This window comes from Manduca sexta, chromosome 10, assembly GCF_014839805.1.
Source record: "Manduca sexta isolate Smith_Timp_Sample1 chromosome 10, JHU_Msex_v1.0, whole genome shotgun sequence".
Taxonomy (NCBI): Eukaryota; Metazoa; Arthropoda; class Insecta; order Lepidoptera; family Sphingidae; genus Manduca; species Manduca sexta.
Window position 1 is genome coordinate 2,137,403 of NC_051124.1, and position 23,435 is coordinate 2,160,837.

The 23,435-nt window shown below is 34.7% G+C and overlaps 3 protein-coding genes and 1 long non-coding RNA gene across 4 annotated transcripts in view; 2 read left to right on the forward strand and 2 right to left on the reverse strand.

Moving 5' to 3' along the window:
- The window catches only part of LOC115441778 (non-specific lipid-transfer protein), a 36,100-nt gene extending 20,129 nt beyond the window's left edge, over positions 1 to 15,971 (forward strand). The window contains exon 2 of the mRNA XM_030166680.2: positions 15,198 to 15,971. Within this exon, the coding sequence (XP_030022540.2) occupies positions 15,198 to 15,701 (504 nt within the window). The 3' untranslated portion in view covers positions 15,702 to 15,971. The remainder of the gene's footprint in view (positions 1 to 15,197) is intronic.
- On the reverse strand, positions 594 to 1,388 carry LOC119188953. Its single transcript, XR_005112175.1, has 2 exons — positions 1,097 to 1,388; positions 594 to 855 (listed from the first exon to the last, which is right to left on the reverse strand). It is a non-coding gene; the product is annotated as an uncharacterized LOC119188953 (long non-coding RNA).
- LOC119188952 lies at positions 2,625 to 3,658 on the reverse strand. Its single transcript, XM_037437264.1, has 2 exons — positions 3,433 to 3,658; positions 2,625 to 3,220 (listed from the first exon to the last, which is right to left on the reverse strand). Exons 1-2 carry the CDS (start codon positions 3,501 to 3,503, stop codon positions 2,836 to 2,838), a joined length of 456 nt encoding a protein of 151 aa, XP_037293161.1. The 5' UTR covers positions 3,504 to 3,658; the 3' UTR covers positions 2,625 to 2,835.
- LOC119188951 (non-specific lipid-transfer protein-like) lies at positions 4,481 to 5,755 on the forward strand. Its single transcript, XM_037437263.1, has one exon. It carries the CDS (start codon positions 4,928 to 4,930, stop codon positions 5,738 to 5,740), a length of 813 nt encoding a protein of 270 aa, XP_037293160.1. The 5' UTR covers positions 4,481 to 4,927; the 3' UTR covers positions 5,741 to 5,755.
- Positions 15,972 to 23,435: the final 7,464 nt, after the last annotated feature.

The following is a 23,435-nucleotide window of genomic DNA, read 5'->3' on the forward strand; positions in this document are numbered from 1 at the left end:
TTACCCAAAAACGGGTCTTCCTCCACGTCCGCCATCAGCGATCCGAAAGAGACATTATTCCCAACACTCACAACTCACAAGACAATAAACTGAATACAATAACGAGAAAATCTTCGAAATGTTCGATAAAACAGCACAAACTCAAAACTTTTCACTTTGGTCGTTGGACTGGCAGGTACAGAAATCACATGGAAAAGTCTAGCAACTCGTTATTCGCGGCTCAATCCGTTTGCGACTTCGACAATCGACATTTTTTTCGATTCGACAGATGGCAGAATGTTGCCAAAGTTAATATTCATTTGAAAAAAATATATAATCCATAGACGGAATACGATCTATATAAGTTAGTCATAATCGACTAAACTAAAATATAGTTTAATGTGTCACGATACAAGAAAAAGGTTTTCGTAAATACTCAATAGAGTACATATCCCAATTATAAATTATCTTTTGACTTATTTCTGATCTCCAAGCTGGCTAATAGGAAAAGTGGCGGTAGAGCATTCGATAAGGCTTTATATAAATTGAATAGAAAAAAAAATTCTGCCATTCTTTGCTGGAATATCACCACACTGATATAAAAATCAAACAAATCAGGTTTACGTTTTACTTTATTCGCAGTACACATTTTTCTAAAATACATTTTTATAAATAATTATGACGTCCACAAACATTTCTCGATATGCACAATATAATTACAAAATATATCAATACTTAGGTTCTATGCCGAAAACGGCGTCCAGGATAATAGGGAGTGTGGTTATTCCCATGGAAGGACCACGCAGCAGATGTCGGATATGATGTATAAATTATGTCTTGTAGACCATTTCTTAGTTTACTATTTGGTGGCGGTGCCTGAAATATTACAAGATTCATTCGAAAAGTGTTGAAACACAAACAAGAATGACCTATTACTAAATCTATTGGTGGTGCGGAGACCTAAAATGTGTTGTGCTTTCTAACCCCACATTATTTTTTATGAAACAGTCAGTATTCATTTCGCATTGTGTTAACGAGTGGGTATAGTAATTACATACTTACCATCTGTTTCAGTAATCTCATTTATCACTAAGTAAATTTATAAAATATTAGGTACCTTAATAGGCTCGCCTTGGCTCGGGCTTTGCCCACGGGCACATCACCAATATGTTCCATGACTTGCTGTACTTTCTGGGGCACAGCATTAGGCGGTGAATTATTAACTACAACATCTCCGACTCTTTCCACAGGTGCTTGACGTTGTGGATTAACATTTCCCTGATTAGCTGCGATGTGACCTTCAGAATGAGATACACCTTGTGCAGGTCCCCTCACATTCTGCTGCGTGAAGGATTGAGAACCCTTGTACTGGTTGTAAATATGTTGAAGCTGACTGCGACTGGGGACTTTTCAAAGGTTTGTTCGCCATCAAAGAGGTCTTGCTAACGGTGGATTTTACATTACTGTACTTCATAGGCTCGTCTCTCTTTCTCGTAGGTAATGGCTGTGGAGACAGAGTTTGAGGAAGATTCGGTTCCTGTGTATGGAACATCTTCGCTGGCAACATTTCCACCGGTTGTCCTAAAGTGTTGTATTCGAAATATTTCGTCTTGATTAAAGAAGGTGATACAGTATTTTTCGAAGTGTCTACCGGGAAAATAGGATCTTTAATCATTGCTTGAGGTGGTGGATCTTGTCGAGTTTCAAATGTCTGGGCTCTAGGATCACTTATCATATTACTTTCTGGCGTATGAAGAGCTGTCATATTATTCCGTGTATCTGTCATTTGTTGTGTCGAGGGTGCTAGCTCTTGTGGCGGTAGTTGTGAATAGCGTTGAAGTTCATGAGGACTTAAATTGGAGTTTCCAGTTACGGCTGTATAAACTTGTTGCTGTAACTGTGGTTGGTTTTGTGTTAGTTGATAATTCGCTTGTTGATTTTGACCTTGGATAATTTCAGTAGGAGGTTGAACTTGATTTGGTATATTTTGCTGATTAACAGCCGAAGCATTCTGTGCTTGCGTCGACGGAAGCTGTGCAAAGCTAGCAGCAGCTGCCTTGACTCCGGTAATCGCGGGTTGCAGAGCCGAATTAGCTCCTGAATCGATAAGTTTATTGACATCAGTCCGTTCATTATTTTCTGCATGGTATCCATAGCAACTTTCTGGTGATTCGCCGGATTCATTTGAATCGCAATAGCCATCGGATCGAAACCTAAGTCTCCACCTAATCCTTGCATTACACCCGGAAACATTTCATTGAATTTTGCCACGCCTTGCGCGTGCATCCCATGTGGGTTACGTTGAGCGGCATTCATCTGCTGAGCAGCTGGATTCGAATTCACATTACTCATTTGTTGAGTATTAGCATTGCTTTGAGCCAAATTAGTGGTCATACCACTCATTTGTGAATCAGCGTATCTCGTGTCTGCACCGTACATATTCTGAATTGTTTGGTTCTGTGGTTGTAAGTGTGAGTATACTTGAGCTTGATCTTGTGGCTGCATATTAGAATATCCGTGAGCTGCATAAGATGCGTCTGCAGCTAGATTAAGCGGGGCATGGTTAAAACCACTTGCTTGATTTATGGGTGTAACGCCAACTTGACCGTACGGAGAATTTGGGGCATCAATTAACATAGGGCCGGTCAAAGGCCCCTTGAGCCTGTCCATCAACATTAGCTAGTTTTGATTTTCCATCGCCTGTCATCATGTTAACAATCTGAGGGCCCATTCCTGCAATATTTCCCATCATTTGGTTTCCCATCATTCCAGGAGTATTGGGCATGTTTTGTATTTGATTGCTACCCATATTAGTGCTTGTCATAGGATTAGCAATGTTGCTTTGGCCTGAATAATTTATTTGACCTGGCATATTACTTGCATTGTCTGATAGAGACCCATCTGACCTGCCATTGGATTGTTTGCTATGGTGTTGGCTGGTGTGAGATTCTTCAAATCGTTGTATACGTCTTTAACAACAGGTTGCATAAGATTTTGATTCAGATAATTGTACGTGTCGGCGTAAAGTTTGGGTGGATTGCATCTACCCATAGCCATGGGATTTGAGTTCATCGCTGTATAAGGCTCTCCACCGCACGGACTGTTGTACGAATTACCGTGGTTATGTCCACACCCGTGTCCATGGCAACAGCCGTGTCTATATCCACTATAATTCCCCATTTGATTTCCACCACAAGTACTGCCTTGACCTGAATTGTTAAATAACTTTCCCATACAACCACTGTAAAGAAAACATACCACATAGAAACAACAAACATAAAATCGACATTCCATAACTAGAAATATCAGCTAGTTGATATGGTACGCGGATAGTTATGGGTTTCTTACTACACGGATTTTATTTTATGACAAACGCTTTAGACTTTACAATATGCAGGGCTAACACACATATAATTATTTTGGTGTAGTAGATACTAAGAAAACTTTGCTTACCAATCAGCACTCTGTAACTGATTTACTACACTTCCCAGCTCACTCAAGATTCTCTGCTTGTCTAAAGACATTTTTACGAAATGTTCTTGAAAATGTTTTATGTACACATATAAATTTATAACAGTTACAAAAACTATAAAATTTAGAGCATCCCTCAGTACTCAAATTTTGAACAGAATGAAATAATATGTCAGAGTTCAGAAGTGTTTTGTTCTTGATAATTTATATTTTAATTCTTATTTTAAAATAATTGACGTTCATACCAGCCATAAATGTAATAGAAGTGTTGCTTTATTAAATCGACTAAAATTAGTAAGTAATAAATACGTTCATACTTTGAACTCTCTTTACTCTGCACATTTAGTTATTGATAATATAAAATTTTGTCTGTCTCCGAACTCTATTAAAATGCTTTCGTTAAACCCTGTCGCGCTGTATTTTATCTCCATTTTGAAAAGCACATATTTGACAGCTGATGATTTCGACAAAAGGTATATCAAATGTCAATGTCCGCGTAATGTTGCCAAGCTAATAAGAAAAACGAGATTTAAAGATAAGTTAAAATTCTCTAACATTCGTGGCTATTTTTTAAAAATATTGTCAGTTTGCATAAATGTAATAATGAAGCGTTTTGGATCACTTGAAATATAGTAATTTCGTGAAAATTGCAAAGACAATCTTAAAATAATTTTATACTGAAGACATGAAATATATATATTTCTTATAATGTCTATATAAAAAGTATGTTTTGGTAAACAAAAAATAAATAATGCTGTGTCAACGTAATGTCCAAAATAAGCAAATGAATATAATCAGGTCACTTTTTACCAAATATTCTATTTTATTCACATCCCAAAATAATTAGATTACATCCATATTTTTTATTTTATGTGAGAAAAGTTAATAGCTTGAAAACTGTACGTAATTGTTAAAGTAGATTGTATTTCCTGGTGATCATTTTATAAACAGTACAAAATTAAAATCTTGTTATTTCCAGGAATATAAAATTTTTTGGTAAAAAAAATTGTCACGGCAACACCATTGGTCACGTGACCAGGGGTAATTAAACGGAGTAAAGTTGGACTTTGTCAATTTATCAGCCGCTCACTTGGTGCATCTTTGTTATAAGATTAGTCGCCTATTTTATCTGTAGATATAACAGTTATCTTTTGTTCACAATAAAACCGCGCGTACCTCCAGCGAATTTCAATTTCATTGTGCCGCGAGAGTTCCGGATCGCCAAGCGTCTTCTACTTGAGGTATAGTAATAATTATTTTACCAAAATGCCTAGAAAAGTTTATGTTGTTGGCGTCGGAATGACGAACTTCATCAAGCCGTCGACTGGAGGCGACTATCCCGATTTCGGCAAGGAGGCTGTGCTGGCCGCACTGGCCGACGCGCGGATCAAATACGCACGACGTACAAGCAAAGCCATCTCGCGGCTATGTGTTCGGGGACTCTACCTGCGGCCAGCGCGTGCTGTACCAGGTGGGCATGACCGGCATCCCCATCTACAACGTGAACAACAACTGCTCCACCGGCTCCAACGCCCTGTTCCTCGGCAAACAACTTATCGAGGGCGGCATTTGTGACGTCGCGCTGGCTGTAGGTTTTGAGAAAATGGCGCCCGGAGCGCTCAGCGCCGGACACTTCGACGATAGAACTAACCCCCTAGACAGACACACTCTCAAAATGGGAGACATCACTGAATTAACCGGAGCCCGATCACTGCCCCCAATCACTCTTGGTAACGCGGCTATTGAACACATGAAGAAATACGGCACGACAGAGGTGCACCTTGCCAAGATCGCTGCTAAAAATCACCGTCACGGCTGCAAGAACCCTCGCGCTCAAAGCAAGAGGGAGTACACAGTTGAGGAGATCTTAAACTCCAGAAAGATTTACGGTCCTCTCACTAAGCTTGAGTGCTGCCCAACTAGTGACGGAGCTGGTGCCGCAGTACTCATGTCAGAGGAGGCTGTCAAACGCTATGGACTACAAGACAAAGCTGTAGAGATCATTGGTATGGAGATGGCGACAGACACACCAGCTGTTTTCCAAGAAAACAGTCTCATGAAGGTTGCGGGTTATGATATGACGGCTCTTGCTGCTAAACGGATTTACCAAAAGACTGGTGTCAACCCTATGCAAGTAGATGTGGTAGAGCTCCATGATTGCTTTGCTGCGAATGAGATGATTACTTATGAAGGCCTCCAACTCTGTGGTGAGGGACAGGCCGGCAAGTTCATTGATGCAGGAGACAATACGTACGGAGGCAGGGTTGTGGTTAATCCAGTGGTGGTCTGATTGCGAAGGGGCACCCTCTGGGAGCGACTCGGGCTGGCGCAGTGCGCCGAGCTCGTGTGGCAGCTGAGAGGCGAGGCTGGGAACAGACAGGTTGGTTCACACAGTTTTCCATTCGCTTGGGGACATGTGACGTCAGGATGATGGTAATGTATCTGGTCATGTTTGTGGAACCAAATTCAAAATTACTCCTTGATCAACAACATCCCATTGGTTATTTTGTCTCAAATGTGTGTCATGTTGGTGAAGGCATGTTTTAGAAAGTTTATTGCTTTCACTTTCTTCCACTTTTATGCTTAAAGTTATGTTATACAGGGTTAAAAGTGATTTAGAAAAATTTTAAAATTAAAAGTAGAGACAGAAAAGAAATCAGATAATATGTTTTTTTTTTTACAATTTAATAATTAAGTTCTATTTAATTTAGTCTTTTTCTCACCATTGTTTTGTAAAAATTAAAATTAAATTTTATAATCACAGCAGTTTGCACTATACAACTATCTATATTTAACCCTGTATTCAACAAAAGCTGGTTTTCCATGTTGTATTGGAAACTTTGAAAGTTAAATAAGCAAGAAGCATTCTTTAATGTCATTATAATATGGAGAATGAACTTTATGGAAATTTCAACTTTATAATAATATATTAGCATATTATTTATTCCCATTTAAAAAATTTCCTATCGTTTCGGATGTTTCCTTTACTATACTTTATAATAAGTTAAACAACACAAAACAAACTTATTTTTGCCATTAAATATAATAGACTGGACTATGAGCGCAGCTTTGCTCACATGTAAAGCCTTTTCCTCTACAAAAATCCCCAAAACAACATGCAATACTGGCACCCTCTATTTAAAAAATCTGAAAAGCAGTTTAATTTTCTCATGGGACCAAATTACCGGTATCAAAAGTAGATGTTTTAATCTGTACATGATCTACCTGTATCCAAATATGTTCAGTTGTATCTGCATTTACTTTAAACAAACATACAAATATCCAAACATTTTCACAAACATTCACATTTGTATGAGTAAAAAGTAAGATAGGCAATATATTGACTCATGACATTTTATTTTTATTTTCAACTTTAATCGCTTGTTGCTATAGTTTTATTGGTGTTAATATCATATTGAAGTGTAGGACTATAATCTCTTGTTAGGTAGTGACATTGGGTATTGGCTTGGTATCAGCCAAGTGTGTGCAATAATAGTACATACATAACATCACGCATTTTATCCCGGAGGGGTATGCAGAGGCGCAACTAGGGCACCCACTTTTCGCCAAGTATGTTCCGTCCCATGATGTGATAGGGGGCGAGCCTATCGCCATATCGGGCACAAATTCCAGACTCCGGGCTGATACTGAGCAGAAAAACCCAAATATCACTTAATAATAGTATACAAATACAATTTTTAATATTTTTTTGATGTCTCGCTATTCACCAATTGCATTCAAGAAACTATTATGTGTTGTAAATACATTTCTATGTTTCAAATTATTCATGTATTAATTATTATGCTATATATTCGTTATTTCATTGTCTCCAACAAGTTGTTTATCAGGTCAATGTCCTCATTGACATTGTATAAAACGATACAGGTTTCATCTAAAACGGTAAAATTTATTTAATTATTAGAGATCCAGTTTTATGTCAATTTGTTTTTCACCATATTGATGTAGTATTATTACTAATTTGCATTACAAATTATTGATTACTGAATAAATGATTTGCTGTGCTAACATATAAATTCTCAAAGTATCACCAAAATCCAAACTACATACTTGAACTTAATGAAATTAAATTTCTTTGAACTATCACATTCTTGTTCAGAATTTAGAACGCAAGTTTGTATTTTATATAGTCGAACATTATGTGGACGTCCAATTGGGCAAATTGTAGTTTAATGTTACATACGAATGGAACAAAATAAAGGAAAACCGTTCTATTTTATCTATATAATTTTATTTTCGATAGTAGAAGCACTAAGGGTTGACTGGCAACCATATGTGGATGTCAAAATACTCCATCGAATTAAAAATTGTCCAGTTGTCAAAATACTCCATCGAATTAAAAATTCCAGTACATATTTAATATAGATATATTATTACTCTCGGGATGAACGGCACTGTAATCCGATTACAGACGGCTTCCTTTTCATAATTTAAAAAAAATCTTATTATTTCAACGATTCGCAAACCGCATTTATGCATATTAGTAGTATCTATATGTTCTGTCGGGTTTCCTTTCGGAAAATTTCATCCTTCACTGGTGGTTAGGCAGTTTCATTCTGCCGAAGGAGTTTTTCAATGCGGTGAGACTAAACCCGCTTACTCTTAGAGACAAGTTGCTAGAAAGCAGTATGTAGGGATGATTGCACTAATCAACTAGGCATCCTTAAAGGAACTCGAAATCTGTCGTAAACAGTTGTAAATATGCGGATAAAGCAATAAATTACTTTTGCGGATTTGTGATATAAGTGCAGATTATTATCGTAAATCAAATTCCGCAATATCAATTCGTATGCAACCTTCATTTAACTTTCATTCTCATAGGTGGCAATTAAATTGCACTTATGTTCTATTTTTCCGTAATATGATTGTATGATACGAACCTACGGATAGATTGAATATTAGTATATATCTAAGTCAAGCTTATTCCTAAAATAAAGCTATTTTACTGATATTTACGGTCACGGGGGGGACCATGAAGGCTGCAAAGTCTTCGAAACGTCGGGATATATGGATAATAATATAAAAAACCGCGATAAAATCCGTAAAATAGCTTTAATTTAATGTCTAACATTCGCGTAAATATAAGAAATCATTAAGATTATTCCTAATATTGAAGAATAGGAAAAGGAAAAAATATCAATTGAGTGTAAATGTTTTTGTTGACGCTCATGGGCGTTGTCCTTTATAAAATTTAATAGAAACACATACAATTGTGTTTTGTAACAATCAGAAATGAGAGTAAACATGTTCATATCACTAAGTTATGACTTATGACGTTCAATTACGATAATGTTATATTGGACTCCAGTTATCTTAGAAGTAGGTACATTGCTCTGTAGTTCGAGAGGGCATAGTTCGAAACAAACATAATTTAACGTCAATTATTTAGGATTCTTTTTTTTCACAAATAAGTTGGCAACGGAAATACTTTGTAGCAGCCACGTTTGACAGGACATGTTTCTCTCTGATAGCCTCGGCGGAACATAGTCACGATGTCTTGAATTTGTAGTTCTATTAAGTCGAATATTAATAATATTTAACTTTCTACATTAGGCTGAACAGTGAACACTAAATTTGATTCGGCACATTTTTAGATTCTGTTAAAAGGGGTCTTAGACTAATACAATAAAATGAATAACTTGGCAAGTTAGGTTAATTCACTGCTGTTTTAGGCAAAAAACATAGTATATTTCTACCGACACTACGTAAAATGGTTATTTTTATGCCCATTAAGGCCTATGCAACCGAGATGAAATAGCAAGGACTTTTGCCAGAGGTTAGCGCACACTAGCAGCTTAGATACTGTAGCATTCCGGCGACCAACTGCTAGACAGATAGATACAGGCCACATATCCCATCCCGGGATACTTTAGTGCGCTCTCCAACGCCGTGGAAGGAAATCCCTTTCGATGCCACGGAATCAATTTAAAACATTAGAATTTATGCCGTATTCCTATCAGATAAGTTTGAATGTCTTTTGGTAAAAAATTGAATCCTCTTCCATTCCGTCTTGGTGCGCGTTATGCCTTTAATGATAAACGTTATAACCGCGTTATGCTGACTTTCTCTTTAAACTCGACATAAAGTACCAACGCGTGCTTCCATTTTCAAATGTATTTCAGTAATTTAAAAATATATAATCTGTGCTTAAATTTGTTATATTATTTAACGTTTACGAATTAACAATGGTTGTTTATGAATTAACAATCCGCGTCGGTGATTCCCATAGTATTATCTTTGGTTATTTTTAGAGTATTTTTATATATTATGAGCTATAGAGGTCATATCAACCCGCAATAAGGTGTAGTGACAAAAATCCTTTCAAAAGTAGGAAAGGTCAAAGCGTAGAAACGATGTAATTAATATAAAATGTTGTTGTGTTAATCTAAATATAATTATGTTTTGAGGCACGTTCAGTACTATCTTAAAATGTATTATCAAATTAATATTGATTAAGACTTCGTTTAAAATCGAAATATCTTGTTAATCCGATATTTTATCGCAATTATATAATTTTTGTAACAAAAATCAATCGTTATAGTTAGTTCTAATTCAACTTTTGAACAGTGATTTGTGCTGTAATTTTCTGGTAAGCTAATGAATGTAATTCTTTTATTTATATGAAAGTGTCCGATTTCGCCCTTTTGAGATTGAATTTTCGAAAATTGTTTGTCTTATCATACGTTACGTAAGAAGTCCGGGTGTAAAATTTATATTTCTAGATCAACCTGGTATGGAATTGTGTTAAGAATTTTATAAGGCCTATGTTCCAAATTTCATCTAAATACACTCAATAATCTATAATAGGTTTCACAATCATCTCAATGTCTTCACAAAGTAAATATGTTACCCTGCACTTAGTATAGTAGGTTTGGTACATATAAATTCCAAAGATAAAATCGACCAATGGGAAATAATCAGCATATCTGTACTTTGAATACAAGTATAATGTTTTGTCATAAAGTGGAATCGATAAAAATCTATATTATTATTACAAGTTGGCCAGGTTTGTGAGTTTATAGAAGCGGTATCTGAAAAATGAAAACACATAATTTATTATGAAAATATTTTCACAAAAAAATGATACACTGGAAAAAGTTTAAAATAGTAAATAGGTGGTACAGCTGGTGGTAGGATATATTTTATATCTGTCCGGATAGCGACCACCGTACACAAGGTGTTAAAACCCGCCATAGTGGCTCACGTAAATGTGTCGCGTTCCAGGAGCAGCCTGTATATCCTATTCCAATAGGCCGGCATACTTGTGTCGACTGTTGACGGTTAATAATCTCTCGTCAGACGACAATGTATTAGACCCTCCTTCATTAACCATCAGGTGCAGTGCCCGTATATCAAAAAGTATCGCTTATTTAATACTTTTAGTTAAATTCATAGTTTTGAATAAGTGATTAATTTTACACGCGAAATGTTGTAGTAGACGCGAACATAAGTTATTGAATGTTAACTATGTTACAAGTTAATTAATTCATATTTTTAAATTACGATTCATTGTGACTGATTTTATGTAGCCTTCCCATTGTTATATCTGTCGTTAATAATTATGAATAATTAATGGTATTGCATTATTTTATTTATTGATTTTGTATATTTTTTTTAGCTATGGAAAGGTCCTTGGTTTCACTCTCCTTTATTCTAAATATAAATTTCCTAATCGATAAAATATTCCAAAGGCAAACAAAAAAAGAGATCGTTTTATTAATTTTCTTATCTAAAACTTCATTAAAGTGCCTCTTTAAGTGGTGATTTTGTTCCAAAGTCCAAAAGGCATCGTTGTATTAAAAACCAGTTATAACCGTCATCTCTATTTACAATAACATTTTTAACAAACTTAATGCTTCTTCAGGATTTGTTGATCACGTAGGCCATGGAGTAAACTTTATGAAATGTCAGATTAATAAAAAGTAGCAAAGTAAGGCAGGAAAGATGAATACAAAAGTTGAACATCTCAACTTAACATTTGTGGTATAGTATAGTAACCTATTTATTTATTAGTATAGGCCAACCAATAGATTGTTACAATATTAGGTACATAATACAGAGTTCCAATAAAAATAATAATTAAAAGTAACATTTGTTTAAGGCGGTCACAACATCCACCATTTGCGAAACATTAGCAATTCTTCATGATGACAAAAACATATTGTTAGAACAGCCTCAGACTCCTTAACCACATCACAAGCTTTGAATTCAGATTACAGTTAGTGGTAGGCAACGGCTTGCTCTGCCTTTGCCATTGCAAAGTTCAAGGGCGGCGGATGTTGCTTTCCATCAGGCGGACCGCTTGCTCGTTCGCCTGTTAAGGCAATAAAAAGAAAAAAAACTGTTTTAAGGTGTAAACGAGTTAATGCATATTACTATTTTTAAAATGTACAGTTGGCCACAAAAGGTGTTGAACAATTATGGTGTCTTATGTATACGCGAATGTTAGGCATTGAAGTAAAAATAGATATCGGATTTTAGGGCGGTTATTGATTTAAATTTTCTCCCGATGACTGCAATTCTCGTGGTCACACAGTTCACCTCATGATCATGAAGGCTACAGTCTTCCAAACGATGGAAGAAGTTTTAAATATAAAAAATCGCGATAAAATTGGAAAACTAATTTTATTTTCATAGCTGAACAATTACAAAATTCCAAATCGTCTTTAAACTTTATATCTTTACGAACATTGGTTTACTCTTCACTAAAATAAACTGCCAAGTTTACTTTATTTAAGATAAAGAAACAATAAGTTTAATGAAGTTAATAAAGTTAAACGTTTTGAGGTTTTGTATTTGTTCAAATCAAATAAAACATACTTAAAAGTAAAATTAGATTCAGACGGTTGCATTACCTCGTATTGTTTGGATCGAATGAATGAACAATGGGTGCTCGAATTCTCAAACTAATTCCAACTGAACATAATGCATTTTTAATTATATCTTAGTGAAGTACATTAAACTTATCACACTCTTAATAAAATAATGACCTATTTCAAAATTGTTAATTTGTGGCAGTCGTCGGAAAACTATTTTTTGTTTACTACCAAGATAGGTAAAAAATGGAACCTATAGCATAAAAAAAAGGGAAAAAACTAAAAGGTCGCAAACGGAAATTGGTTGTTTGATGATTCCCACAATTTGGAAATTTTGGAATGGGTCATTATTTAAGTAAGAGTGCGTTATATTGTATAAGTGGCGAAGGGCCATATAACGCGATTCATGCCGGCTTCCCTTTTGTATCTTATGTAAAATGTAATAATCATTAGAACGATTTGGAGACTGCATCTATGCATATTACTAGGTACCTATATGTTGTGTCGGGTTACCTTTTGGCAAATTTCGCGTAGCTTATAGTCGGTAGGCCCATAAATTAAGATTGAATAAGATTTCTATAAATGTTATTAGTGGAGTAACATCAGTAAGTTCCTTACATCGCATTTCTCAGGGAGAACAAAAACACTACTAATAGAGTCAAGAATACTTTACTTTTTAAACGTAACCGAATACAGATGCCACTACAAACATTAAAACGTCTATTATAAGATTTATTTTCTAACAATTATATAGTGTGTTACAATGATTAAGTTTATGTAATCCGCCAGTCAAAGCATAAGACAGTGATTTTAAAAAGTAATTATTCGATTATCATTTATTCGGGGAACATAGTGTAAAACATGACTTTTTTATTTGATCCTTAAATAATTTATGAATAAATAATTCAGATATGGTGAATAAATCTCCTGGAGTAATAATATTAGCCAAGTGAAGTAAGGTAAAAACATAGTAAGGGGTTTTGGGTCCTTCGTATTCGTGAATCCATCTTAGTCTAAATACGATTTTTACAATAGTTTTCAATAAATGATCTCAATCTTCAATCTGATCCCGAAACTAAATCAATTAAAGTAACTCATTTGTAAAAACGTCACAAAAATCTTTGTTCTGATTGGTCCATTTTCGCGAAGGATCGAAAAAAGCGTTTGGAATCGTGTTTTGAAAAAAGCAGTTAGAGAACTAAAATTTAAATTGGAGTAGGCACCAACATTTTAGTGGAACTGCAATTTTTTCCACTAAATATAATTAAGTTGAAGCTTAAATGTAAAAGAATGAAATATGTGACGTATGTTTTATTGTGCCAAGTCATTATCACTCGTCGACCTTTGTCTGTATGCATGTTTAATGTATGTAGATGGTGGGATTTTTAATGTTGCCAGGGCCTTCGAACCAAGTACTCCATTTGAAATAAATACCGGTTTAGATGGCAAAATTTTCCACGAACAATACAGATTATGTGAAAAAATATTACTGTGAGATTCAGACGTGAATCTAAAAATAAATTACACATTTGAAGATTGTGAAGTTTTTTTTGTATGCATAACACCTTGAATTACGAAGTATTGTTTGGTATTTCACTGCACACGCCACCCTGAAACATTAGATGTTAATTCTTATTATGTCCAGTAGTTACACTGGCTGCAATGTCTTTCAAACCGTAACACAACAGTGACTACACACCGCTGCTTGGCGGCAGAAACAGACATTGCGGTGGACAATGTCTGTTTCTGCCGCCAGGTGGTACCTACCCAGGCTGACTCTCAACAAATAAGCTCATCTCGTCATTCAAAGCAATAAAAAAAACCGTATTCTACACTGAACATGATACGCTGGCGCCACACAGCAAAAATATTTGAACACTTGTTTGAACTCATGTGTGGCACGGTTATTTGCGTATTTGTGCAAAGTTTGTTTAAATGTTTGCGTTATTAGCCATTCGGTATCGGTTTTTCGACCACACATCAAAGCGTTCAAAGTTATCGAGTTGCTTGAAGGAGGATCGATTATATGGAAACCTAAAAGTTAAAGCCATAAAAAATTAAATTTGGTCAGTGTCTGTAACTGTGTTCAAATGCGTGGCAAAGTCTTTGTTCAAATATTTGTCTGTGTGTGGCGCCGGCATTAACAATATTGTGATGTTACAATAATGGCGGCCACCGTTTCGCGCTTTTATAGTACAAAAAAATACCTTATTTGAATGAATTATAAAAAAAATGCTTAAGGTGATACCTATCCTATTTATGCATATTTAGAATTTAAGCAGTCATAGTAGACTCGGTTATGACGTAGAGAATCGTATAAACATTCAAACTTGATTTTAGTTATGTAATTGACGTCACACGTCCCACTCCAAATATGTTGAGATAAGTATTGATATGTCTTTTATAACAGTATTATTGTTACTGATTAAATGGATTTCATGTCTTATCCGACAATTTATGACGTTTATTATCGCAACATATTTTATGGCAAATTTAATTTGTTGAGAAATAAATTGAGTATAAATATTCTACCAAATTTCTAGGCATGATATAATAGGAATATTAGGTAACTACGTTAAATGAGACATTAACAAACTATAATTTACATTGAAACCTCCTAAAACCAGTAAAATTATAAAAAAATATAACATTATTTCTTATTTATTCTACATCTCTTCCCGAAACTTCTCATTATGAGCTACTTAACACGTACATACCTTTTCTAAAATCTACATTAGGGATTTAAAATGTACGTTCAATGTACCAACTCATTACATAATCGTCTAAGTTCACGAACATCATACACAAGGAAATCAATTATAAATTATGCGCGAACCATGACACTTCGCCGTCAGTTAAACGTTAAACGCTCACCTCCGAACACGTTTTAAATCAATCATACGAACATTCCAGGTGCCGCGCGCGAGAATAGCTCTGCAACACAACCTGGGCCTGGGCGGAGCCGTAGTCATCACGATGTACAGGAAAGGATTCACCAATGTCAGCCCAAACAACGTGGCCGCCATCGCCAGCAGCCCCGAGGAGTTCAAAGTGTACAAATACATGAAGATCCTCGAGGAGGCGATGCAGACCGACGAGGACAATCTCATCGAGAAGGTGCGCGGCATCTACGGGTTCAAGGTCAGGAATGGACCCAACGGTGCTGAGGGTTACTGGGTCATTAATGCCAAGGAAGGCAAAGGGAAAGTCACCTACAATGGCAGCGAGAAACCCGACGTCACTTTCACAGTGAGCGATGAAGATGTCGCTGATCTGATCTCCGGCAAGCTGAACCCGCAGAAGGCGTTCTTCCAGGGCAAGATCAAGATCCAGGGTAACATGGGCCTGGCGATGAAGCTCACGGACCTGCAGAGACAAGCCGCTGGCAGGATTGACACCATCCGCTCCAAACTGTAGACTCCAAACCGGTTGCGAACTGGTTGTAATGTAATTTGGTTACGGAACGCGGTGTGGGCATCTTTATACTTAATCGCACATGAAATAGTTACATCGGCAACCTGTTGGTGTTTTTATAATGTAAAAATAAAACAAGGTCACACACGTTTGGGAGTGGACGTGCAAAAAGTGTTTTGTATGTAAGTGTAAATCGTTTTATATTGTATAATATATTTATGTAATCATTCCAAATGTTTATTCATATTTGTTAATAAAATATTTTTATATCAATTGTTATTTTTATTATTTTTCAGCATTGACATATATTCTATAGACACAAACGTCCATATAAGCTGTTCAAAATCTGAACTAAAATAGCAACCTAAACGTCACTGTTATAGCCTATTTATTCATTTGAACAACAAATAATTTTACTTATTTGACTTATATTTTTTATTCACATCCAGGTTTACACTTAGACTCGAGTTATTATATTATGAGCGCAACTCCGTACACAACCACAAGCTGTCAATATTGACCATACTAAACTCAGTTTGAATAAATGAAATGAAATTTGAATTCAGTTGAACACAGTGAATGTTCGGAACGCCAAATCTAGTACATAGTACGTATATATTGAAGTATTTCAATCAATAAGACTGTGCTATGTAGGGATGGAAAAAACTGAGAATAAACAAATAGATATTTATTTACATATCTACTTAAGTTAGATTGGTATTGTGAATAATTGAAAAATGAGCAAATATATGAATGTCATTATTTTTTCTTTAGAATTATTGTAGTCAGTCCCAAATGGACATAATATGTTGACATGGAAAATATTCCATATTACATCTTATAAATTTTTAGTTTAGTTAGTTTTAATTCTGTTTCTAAAGAAATTTATTTTACCCGAAATATAACATCATCGTACTCAAGTTTGAATTTTTTATTACATAAAAAGACGAGTACGTCTTTTATCGAAATACCCTAATAAAATGGCCTGACGTATCGAAACTATCTAAAGCCATGAATATCTAGATAATGTTTTTATGATTGTATGTCACTTGTGGGTGTGATAATCTTATGTTGAAAAAGAGCAATTGTAGCTTATCTTACTACACGTGAGGTACATAATATGACGGTTCAAACATTGTCTTACCAGTCATGCCATTAGATTAAAATTTTCAGGAGATAAAAAATATGTCAATAATTGACAAAGTAATCTTTTAATAGAAGCATACGTGTTACTTTGGATTGGCCTCACGTATCAGGGCTCCGGGAATGTTTTTGAGGCTCTTGTTTATTTATTTATTTGTACAGCCAACAAAACATACACCTTACATAGTTTTTTTAACAATTCAGTAAGTAATTGCTGCAGTGCTGTTTTAATTACAGGCTGTCACAGCATGAACATATAAATACGTAACAATAAACAATTAGCTGCACCATAAGTGCAGTATATTCTACGTATAAGACTGAATATAAAACTAAATTTAGGTTTCAACAAGTGAGTTCAATATTTTGTTCACCAGAACAAGAGCGTCCTTAAGACGTTGAACGCCGTGGGAGTCACCACATGGACCTCACTTATTCGGTAGATGGGGCCAGTTGCAAAACGCTTGAATGCTAAATTTTAAAGTAACCATACTTTTAGGACCCAACTGTCACTTGTCTCCATTGTATTGTATGGTTGTGTGAAGACATCAAAAATGACACGGTCCCTTGATAATATATTTGTTAGATATATTAAGATAACATCAAGCTGTCATCAGGACGTGTAGTGGAAGTGACAGTCGCGGGAACGGGAGCCACTCAACGTAGTGATGTCACTTTAGTAGGAGCTTGGACTGTAATAACTATGTAAGTTCATAAACACAATACAAGTATCATGCATGTATTGCAAGCTTTTAAAGTAAGTATTTTGGGTTTGCGTGCTTCGTAGTAAAAGGGGAGTTTAAGGAAAGGAAGGAATGTTAGATCCTCCAGAAATTAATAAAGCTCATCATATCTCGAAGCGTTTAAATCTGAGCTCAAAATCATGAAAACATTAGTTGAATTGCATATTTTGTTTGTTATCGCCATCTATGGTTGATATATTGCACTAATAGTGTATATACTTATTTACGAAATTATATACATATTTACCTATTAAAAATATATTCAATTAAATATGCAAAAAATAGAAACTTAATTACATAATTTAGCTAATAAAAATCATATAATTTATTTTTATAATTCTAAAACGTACGTAATTTATATTTCCGTGCCTTGACGTAAGTAGCTGCAGATGTGACACTGTTTCTTTTTAAAAAAGCTTTATGTATAATAAAATTTTAACTGGCCGATGTCTCTACTTTATATATGTTTAAGAAAAACTAATAGGTTTGAGGGGGGTCTTAAATTAAATAAAAAATTACGAATTAAGGCAAAACGAAACTTTTAGAATTTTTGTCTTATTGTCTGTGTGTGTACTCGCATCACGCAAAAACATGGCACTGAAAGCAATTTTTACCGATCTATTGATAGAGATCTAACCTCCATTATATCCTCGGGAAATTTAACGCGAAATCTGTATCCCGGAAAGTCTTACACGCGGGCGACGCCGCGAGCAAAAACTAGTATGAAATAAAACACTCATAGGAAATCATTTCATTTTATTGCTCCACAATGTATTTATAAGCATTTTTTTTATTTTCAAGTAAAAACACACTTCGAAACCACATGTTACGAACATGTGTGTGCATAACAGAACATCCTTTATATATTTATCTTTTTAATTATAGTCTTCTTATTTCTAATTTATCAGGTACATGCAACATACAACAATTTTTCTGTTTAGAATATAAAAAAATGTGTTTTTGAGTAATCCACAAAACAACAGGAATGTTTCATTGGATTAGTGTTTTTGTATTGGCCATAAAATAACTTCTGGTATAAACACACACAATTCATAAACAAGCCGTTTCACAAAAGACATAATGTCTTAGAAAGTCGCAAAATATGGAACTATACTCTACTTCTTATTAAACTTGATTAAAATGACATGTTTTAAAAACGTCGGTAATTTGATGAAACGCCCGCCTTCAATTTCAGTTATACTGAAGCACGAAATATAACAATTAACAAGTAACCCTATTGGGTCATAAAAATAATATAATTTTTGACTTATCATGTCATTTTAATCAAATGAAATGTAATAGAGCAAAAAGAAATCAATTGTAATTATTTATTGGCATTGTGTCGTGTTTTATAAAACATTAAATCCTGTACTATCTGATAGAAACATCTGTGAGCTTATGACGTCACACACAAGCACGTTGCCGACCGTACCAGCGGCAAGGGCGACAACAAGCGCGCATCAGTGGAGCACACAGATATTACTATAGATAGTATTTATAATCGGATAATAATATAGCCTATAAGGATAGTTAGGGATTCGTCTATTACGTTCTGTCTTCACAAAAACACAATCTCACTGCTTTAATAATATAGAATTAGTCTTTCCTTTAAAACGATCTTATAAATATAGTCTATGTTGATACTATATGTGAATTTATTGCCGTTTTCTCTGAACTCAGTACATAATAATGATTGGCACAAGACAATACCACGTTCATGTTTATAAAACATCGTATTCACTAAAATGCATCTTAATTTGAAAAATAACAAGATTCGGCCTGGAGTAGTAACAAGCCTTTGAATTTTAGCAGGAAGGATGTAAGAAACGAGAAAGGAGGCGCAATACGCGCAAGTGACGTCATAACGAGTTATGTTGCTTTCTAAAGAAAGAGATGAAGCGATTACCTTTGCAACATTTGAAATATGCCTTACTAGTTCATGTAACCAATTTGAATGTATTTTTCACAAGAGAGCTTATTTTTGGGATTACTTGCTGTTACATGTATAATATTTCTTAAAATCAAACATAAAAAATACCGACTGACTAACTGACTGACTGCCTCGGTGGCGTAGTTGTATTGCATGTCCGGTACAATAGCGCTTTGAGGTCCTGGGTTCGAATCCCGGGTCGGGCAAAGTGATATTTGGGTTTTTCTGCTCAGTATCAGCCCGGAGTCTGGAATTTGTGCCCGATATGGCGATAGGCTCGCCCCCTATCACATCATGGGACGGAACATACTTGGCGAAAAGTGGGTGCCCTAGTTGCGCCTCTGCATACCCCTTCGGGGATAAATGCGTGATGTGATGGTATGTATGTATGTATGTATAAAAAATACCCTATTGAAAGTAGGCACTTTTTGTTTATTGAAAGTAGGTTTTTTAGCAGTTAGGTGTTTATATTGTAAATTGTCCCGATACAGTAATATGTACTAATATTTAAAACGCTATGAGTCAAAGAATAGAATATTTAAAACTATTCAAGAAGTGCTAACTATTGTAGTGTATACGAAGTTTTACATCCTTTTCAAAATGTAAATCTACTCATCGTATGGTTCTTGCTCTAGCATACACGAACGGCAAACTTGCATTTACGTAAGATTGTGTTTTTGTATAACAGAATAAGAATCTTCAGATGGCGCTGATATAAAAACAAATATAGTTTTTTTTACAAACAGCAATCATTGCTTTAAAAATAAATTTAAAAAATTTGTAACAGCGCCATCTGTACTTCTTGCTAAAAATATTTCATAAAAGTTAAATGATGGTTAATTTGCGACTTCGACAATAATGTAATTACAAAGTGATGTATTAACAATCATACATGAGATCACAGAGTATGTTATACCCTGGCAAATCACCAATCGCGCAATAAACTTTGTCTCCAATTTTTGTTGTCCGTACATATTGCGTCGTGAAGAAAGTAAATTGAAAATTGTTAACTTATTTAGGCTTTCTAGATTCAATATTAATAATTGACCACGAATCATTTATGTTATTTTAAGCTACAGATGTGTTTTCCTGGTGTGACCACACCACACTTGATGTTAAGTATAATGCAGTCCATGTCTCGCTCATTTAGATATTACATCTAACTGTCTCATGATAATTTCGATAACATTGATTTATTGGTTGAAAGGGATCCCAATGGGACTTACAGTCAGTCAGAAAAGTAGCTGAACAAATTACTAACTTCAAATCGCCTTTAAACTATTGTGTCCACATTAACAATTTTTTTTAATAAAATAAGTTTTTCAATTTTCAAGTTGTTCAAAATTTTAATGGCTATCTATACATTATCTGTGTTACAACTAAAAGGATTAAAAAGTGATTGCATATGGACAAAATAATAAGAGACAGAGCTTCGTCGCGCGAATTCAAGTATTTAAAAAGTTTGACAACAGCCTGGCCTCCTCACACAGCTTAGTACCGTAGTATAAAACAAATATTTACATTCATGTAACTCTCACTGCCCCTCACTCGACGAAAACTCACTAAAATTATTACAAACCTGTTTTTTTATCCAAAAAAACAATACAACCTATCGAGTGTATTTAGTTTCGAAAACAAAAACCTCATTAAAAGTTATTTAGCACCATCCGCGTACATTATTTATAGTTCAACGAAGACAGTGAGAGACGTCTTTTTGAAACTTTTCCATCGACACATTACCTACGCTAAAAATTAAAGCGTTACTTTAGGTTATAATGGCTTAGCCATGTCAAATTTACAACATGCGAGCTAAAGTCGAGTGCATCTTTCAAAATAATGTCGAACTTGTAGAACTCAACGAACCGAAATAAACGCCAATAAATACTAATGAATATGTACAATTAAAACCTACGTTAGCCAAGCCAAAAATATCATAGCACCAAAATACGTTTTCAACAACGGTGCGGATAGAAAAGTTTCATATATCATTTTAGGTACCTTAAATTATAATGACATGCAGTCCATTTCTAATGTATGCTAATTATTATTTTAAAACAATAAGTTATTCTTATTACACTCGATTACGGTACCTATGTGCATATAATTATATTAATAAGTAAATGGTAATTTATTTTTCAAAATGTCTCTGACTAGAGATACAACTAAGCTAACTGAAGACTTACGTTTAACCAACTACCTACGTAACATAGCACTCTGAAAGGAAATGTAGTCGTTCAAGAATATCGCTTTCTTCAAATTGAGCTTTGCTAAAGTCACTTAGTGAAATCAAATTTCACAAATACATTTTTAATTTTACAATATCAACAGTCCCGGATCATGGTTACCGAATGAGCATTAGTGTGGCCTTTGCAGATGGCGTGTTCAAATGCGATAGTAACGAACAGTGTACTTTTACGAACAATTTAGCGCACTGAACCCGCAGAAAGCGTGTTTAAGAAAAACATACGTCGACGCGCATAAAATATGCCGTCTGCAAAACCCTTAAATTGTAATGCTCATCGACTTCACCAATCGGTATGTTTAACAGTTACTCGAAATAATTTGTTTCCTTTAAGGAATTTTCCACATTTTCAACCGAGAGGTAAGCTTCGAATTTGTTCTCCAATTGGATTCCGGGGAAAAAAAGTTGCCTCAGTAACACCAAAGTGTTTTGACACGTTCTACGACGAATAACAGATGGCGTCACGAGTCCCAGAAATACCTAAATGAGTAAGGCAACTACAGTGTTCAAAATCACACTATCGAAAATTAAAAACAAAAACACGAAATGTGTATTATGTCACACAAAATAAATATGTAATACGTATAATAAATTGCTCAGTCGCAAAGAAATATGCACTACAAAATGCACTGTTACTGGCACAGGCTTCAAAACGTTTTTTTTAAAAGACAAGTTAAACCTTCAAGAAGGCTACGGATTTACATTTAAGTATATACAATCTGCTTTAGTAATATAAACTTAATTTTTTGGCTACTCAAGTTCTTAATATATTTAACAATAGCAGCCTTTTACCGCGGCTTCACAAATTAGGGGTTTTCGTTAAGAAAGCTATCTGGTGTTACCAAACGTGTGCTGAATAATGCAAAATAATCGCATTTACCAAAACATTATCTTGTTACAATGATTAAACAATATTAGCAAACAATTTAAATTTTCAATTCGACACCACAACTTACACTTCTTTAAAATACAAGTAACTATTTGATAAGTCACCGGCAGTGATGGAATTCACTTTTCGTTATTAAAAATTATTGCTCCGAGTCGTAAAAACGATGTGCGAACATTTTAAAAGAAATACACAGTTTCTTACACGATTTTTCGTCTAATTTTAGCCAAATATTGTTTTTATTTACAATGAGGTAGACTGTGGGATGAATCCCTTAAATATAATTTCTTGGCCTGGATCCTATGTGCGATGGGAAATAGTATTTGTCTCACCAGATTACGCTATTTTGAATTATTAAATTTATGTTTTTTTGTTAGCTGTACGCAAAATATTATTAGTTCACGTATTTTAATAACAGATGGAGCTGTATTTGAAATTATCAAATAAACATTGCGTTGATTTATATCTGGTGAAACATACCAACTGACAAATGGAATCCTAATTATAAAATATTTAAAAAATATGAAAATGTGCCTCCATCTTGTGAAATTATCTTCGTTTGTGAATTTAAGTATAAAAAACTAAATCCACAAAATTTCATACAACCTTTTGATTTAAATACGAGAGGTATGAGAGTGAAAATTATTTTATTATTATTTGGTATGCCTGAGGTTTTATACAGAGTTATTTATATAAATATAAAATAAAACTAGATAACCGATATTACACTTTGGAAGCCCCTTAATATTTTTAAGATATTTTTAAATCGATATAACTGAACAATCGATTATTCATT